Here is a 4,145-nt window from a genome sequence, read left to right on the forward strand (position 1 = left end):
ATGTTTTTAGGGGTCAATAAAAGATGAATTATTTATTCATATTTGTAAAAATGAATCAACAAAATGTAATCATGAAACATTCAGCTTCTGTGACGAGAGAAGAAAGGTTGTGTATCGTGTTATTAGTATTTCATAAAGTCCTCCTCTCTGCTGATCCTCAACACAATAAAAACTGATGAAGTTTGAACTGGATTTGTCTTTTTATTTCACATTTAATCAAGTACTGTATTTAAGTAACATGAGGTAATTTACTTGTTTATTTCCACTTTATGCCACTTTTTACTGTACTACACCTCAGAGGTACATATTGTACTTTTTACTGTACTACATCTCAGAGGTACATATTGTACTTTTTACTACCTTTATTACCACATGTACTGTTTGAAAAGGTCTTCTACTTGAACACATACAGCCGTAGCTTGTTTTTTTTCTCAGTTAGTTCTGTGTCCTTTTATCCTTTCTTTCTTTGTTCATTTCTTTTTTTCTTCATGTTAATCCACAGACATCATGAAGAATAATAGTAAAAACGCTGTCCGGAAACATTTTACTGCACAATGACTCTACATTTAACAGGCTACTTTACATACAGTTTACTGATAATACTTGCATACTTTTACTTGTAGTGGAGTATTTTCAAAAGGTGAAATCACAAATGTTAGTACATTAAATCATAATTTACACCTTGTTAAATCAACCTGCACAATATTTTGTTCTTGACATGAATAGAGTAAACTATATTTAATAAATGAAGGTAAAACACAACAACAGAACCACCCTCTCACCTCGTGGTTACCTGCCGTCTCCACAGCGCCATCTAGCGGTCGCAGCCGGAATGAAGAGCCCCTCCCTCTTTTTGGCTTTGAGGCCGGTCCACCTGCTGCCCCCGTCCAGAAGCTCACCAACAGGTACAATTTACGACTTAAATTAGACGGAAATCAAACAGGAAAACATACTAAACGTCGCTAAAATGAACACCTGACAAATTCGGCTTCACCCAGGTGCATTTTAAGTGCTAGTTTTGTCGTGAAACAAGACGCCGGTAAGCTAATGTTAGCTAACATTACCTAGCATACAGGCTTGAGGGGATGTAGTCTCGTGAGCAAAAAACGCTAACTAATCTCTGAGGTAGTTAACTAACTAGTTGTGTTTTCTTTCAGAGTCGACTGAGGAAAGACACACAAACACCATGCTGAACATCTCCATTATGACGGTAAGTGGTGAAGTGTATATATATTTGTATATATCTAATAGTTTAAAGTTAACGGTTGACACCTTAATTAGTGCGCGTGCTGCCAGTCGAAGCCATGACGCAGTTCAGACAGACGTTAGAAGGACTTTGGGGGGTTTCGTCATGTTATTTATATATTTTTAAATGTATATTAATTTATTAACTCTTGACGTTGAACGTTGCACCACGAGGTCACAGTTTAGCTCGTGCGTTGCCTCTTATAGACACGTTTCTACTGAGGTTATAAAATAACTAAAGCTTCCTCTGTGATGACAACCAAACATTTATAATATGTTTTATTTATACAAACAACAAAACATAAGGAGCAAGAGGATCATTAAAGTCCTGAAGTCACCAGGACAATCCTCAGTGAATGAATCTAGAGAGAGTTTATCTGTACAAGTGGACCCAGTTCTGGTGTCTCCGGTGTAACTGTCCTCTCTGGCCTCTGTAGGTGGAGAGCCCATCCTGCCTCTGGGGTCGGGTTGTCCAGGGTCCCGGCGGTGACGTGGAGACCACAGACCAGTACGACAGACTGCTGGCTCAGATGAACCTCTTCTACCACGATGTGACTCAGGACCTGCTCAAGCTGAAGCCCACGTCGCTAGAGGAGGGACAGGTAAAGCAGCACCTGCCTTAGTTCTTACATGCCTGACTCAGGTGTGGTTCTGGTCTTGAATGTGGACTGGAATGCGTGTGTTGCTTTGCTTCCTCTCAGGTGTGTGTGGTGTACTGGTCGGTGATGAAGTCGTGGTGTCGGGCCGTAGTGGAGTCGATCATCATGGACTCGGTGTCCTGTCAGGTTCGCTGCCTCCTGGTGGACCACGGAGGGCGACTCGTCGTCCCCTCAGACCAGTAAGACCAGAACTGTACCAGTAGTCCACACAGCACCACCGCTGCCATTTTAACACATTAGCCCAAATACAGGACTGTTTTGTAGGGCTGTGATGGAGCGCTACCCACCGCACACGCAAACGATGATGTGAAAGAGTCTGTAGACCTGAGCGACGTTTGTGTGGCTGTGCTGTTTGAGTCTTAACTTTGGTGTTTGTCGTCTCGGTCCCACAAGGATCCGAATCGCGATGCAGACCTTCCTCCAGGTGCCCTTCTGGGTGAGGAGGTTCCACCTGACGGGAATCAAACCAACAACCCTGCGGGTGTCCGTCCATGAGGAGAAGGCGAAGCTCATGTAAGACGAGCTCACTGCTCACGACTGAACTAGCGATGGGTTTTTGAATCACAATAGAATCGTAATAGTGTCTCCTTAACCCACTTTATGTCATTGTGATGCGTTTGATCTTGTCCTCTGCAGCGCGTCCTCTCAGTGGGACAGCTCTGCTACACACTACCTGCACAACCTGCTGCAAGGTGAGCAACATGCTCCTTATGTCTCTACATGTGACCTCTTAGAAGACAGCGTGCGACGTGTCCTGAGCTGCTGCTGCGCTCACACCGATGTTAAAAAAAAGGAGTCACTTTGAAAGTTTGCTTCCTTCCATCAGCGTCGACACGGACGGAGGCCGTGTTGCTCGAATCTGAGTCAGACTGCACCGCCGTTGAGCTCTACCTAACCGTCGGGAACGTCAAGGTGAACTTTGACCCCACAGTTTAGGATTCAACAAGTCACACTAGCTCAAACATTTAGTCTGACACAGAGCTTTAGATACGCATGAATATGACATAAGATCACACATGAGATGATAATTTAACAGTTATTGTATTTTTTTATTTTCTCAGATCTGTGTGAATGACGATCTGGTGGCCAAGAAGTTTGCGTATTACATCGGCGGTCTGGACGAGGTGGACCAACTTCCCATCATGTTGTCCTCCAGTATCTTAACCCAAAGCGTCTGCTCGACCTCAAACAAGCCGACGGCACAAACATCCCAACCAGCTCCCGGTAAGAGACGCACAGATGTGACTTCCTGTTCAGGGCGGTCCTGTAGCTCAAGACTAACGTGGACATCTGTAGTTAACACATCCACAGTCGGGTGAAACATTTTGAGCTCCACACAGACCCGTTACAGACATGAAAAGTGAAGCTAAAGCTTCATGTGTTAAAGCTGCATTCTCTCTAGTGACCACCAGAGGGCGACTCCTCTGGTTGTATAGAAGTCTATGAGAAAATGACTCTACTTCTCTCTTGATTTATTACCTCAGTAAACATTGTAAACATGAGTTTATGGTCTCAATCTCTAGTTTCAAGTCTTCTTCAATACAGCATGATGTTCATTTAGTACATTATGGTCCATTTAGAGTCACACAGACCATAAAGCAGGGCATGCTTTAGGGCGGGGCTACACAGTGATTGACAGGTCTCTACCAGACACGTATACGGCGTCTCTACGTCACTCCTCCTCAGTCCAGATATGGTCACTTTCGCTCACTTGTGGCAAAAAAACAAGATGGCGACGGCCAAAACGCCAACCTCGAGGCTCCAAAACATACTTACAGGTTCAGACTTTGGTTCCTCCTCGACGCAGCAGCTCTGGTCCGTTATATCTGTCGGTTTCCTGCACTGACGTCTGGACTGATGCTTGTTTTCAGCTCTTTCTTCCAGCTTGGATTCTGCGGTCAGAGCCTCTCTGCTGCTCCAGAGACCACAACACGAGCCAAAGACCTCTGAGCCAGACGCTGGTGCTGCTGCTGCAGAGAGGTGAGCGCACATCTGGTTCAGTCCAGATGTTCACTGTTGAGCAGAGACAATAGTTCAGATGAGATATGTCATCATTCACTGAAAACATTTATTTTACTACTTTGTCTACGTCTGTAGATTTCTCCTAAATTCACCAAAAGTTACCATTACATAATGCCTCATTTGCATATTTAAACATAACATGTCAGTAAACTTGTAATACTAAAGATACTCCTCTTAATGTGAGTGATGAAGTGGTGAAGTTTCATGGTGATATCTATG

At 44.0% G+C, this 4,145-nt stretch overlaps 1 protein-coding gene across 1 annotated transcript in view; it reads left to right on the forward strand.

The window, feature by feature from the left end:
- Positions 1–298: 298 nt before the first annotated feature.
- The window catches only part of tdrd12 (tudor domain containing 12), an 18,037-nt gene continuing 14,190 nt past the window's right edge, over positions 299–4,145 (forward strand). Inside the window, 9 exon segments of the mRNA XM_031871351.1 lie at positions 299–905; positions 1,158–1,210; positions 1,683–1,847; positions 1,947–2,083; positions 2,298–2,417; positions 2,541–2,596; positions 2,731–2,816; positions 2,966–3,128; positions 3,776–3,884. Coding sequence (XP_031727211.1) covers positions 746–905; positions 1,158–1,210; positions 1,683–1,847; positions 1,947–2,083; positions 2,298–2,417; positions 2,541–2,596; positions 2,731–2,816; positions 2,966–3,128; positions 3,776–3,884 — 1,049 coding nt within the window. The 5' untranslated portion in view covers positions 299–745.

The sequence above is a fragment of the Anarrhichthys ocellatus genome, unplaced genomic scaffold (assembly GCF_004355925.1).
Source record: "Anarrhichthys ocellatus isolate YVR2014 unplaced genomic scaffold, GSC_Weel_1.0 scaffold2, whole genome shotgun sequence".
Classification (NCBI taxonomy): Eukaryota; Metazoa; Chordata; class Actinopteri; order Perciformes; family Anarhichadidae; genus Anarrhichthys; species Anarrhichthys ocellatus.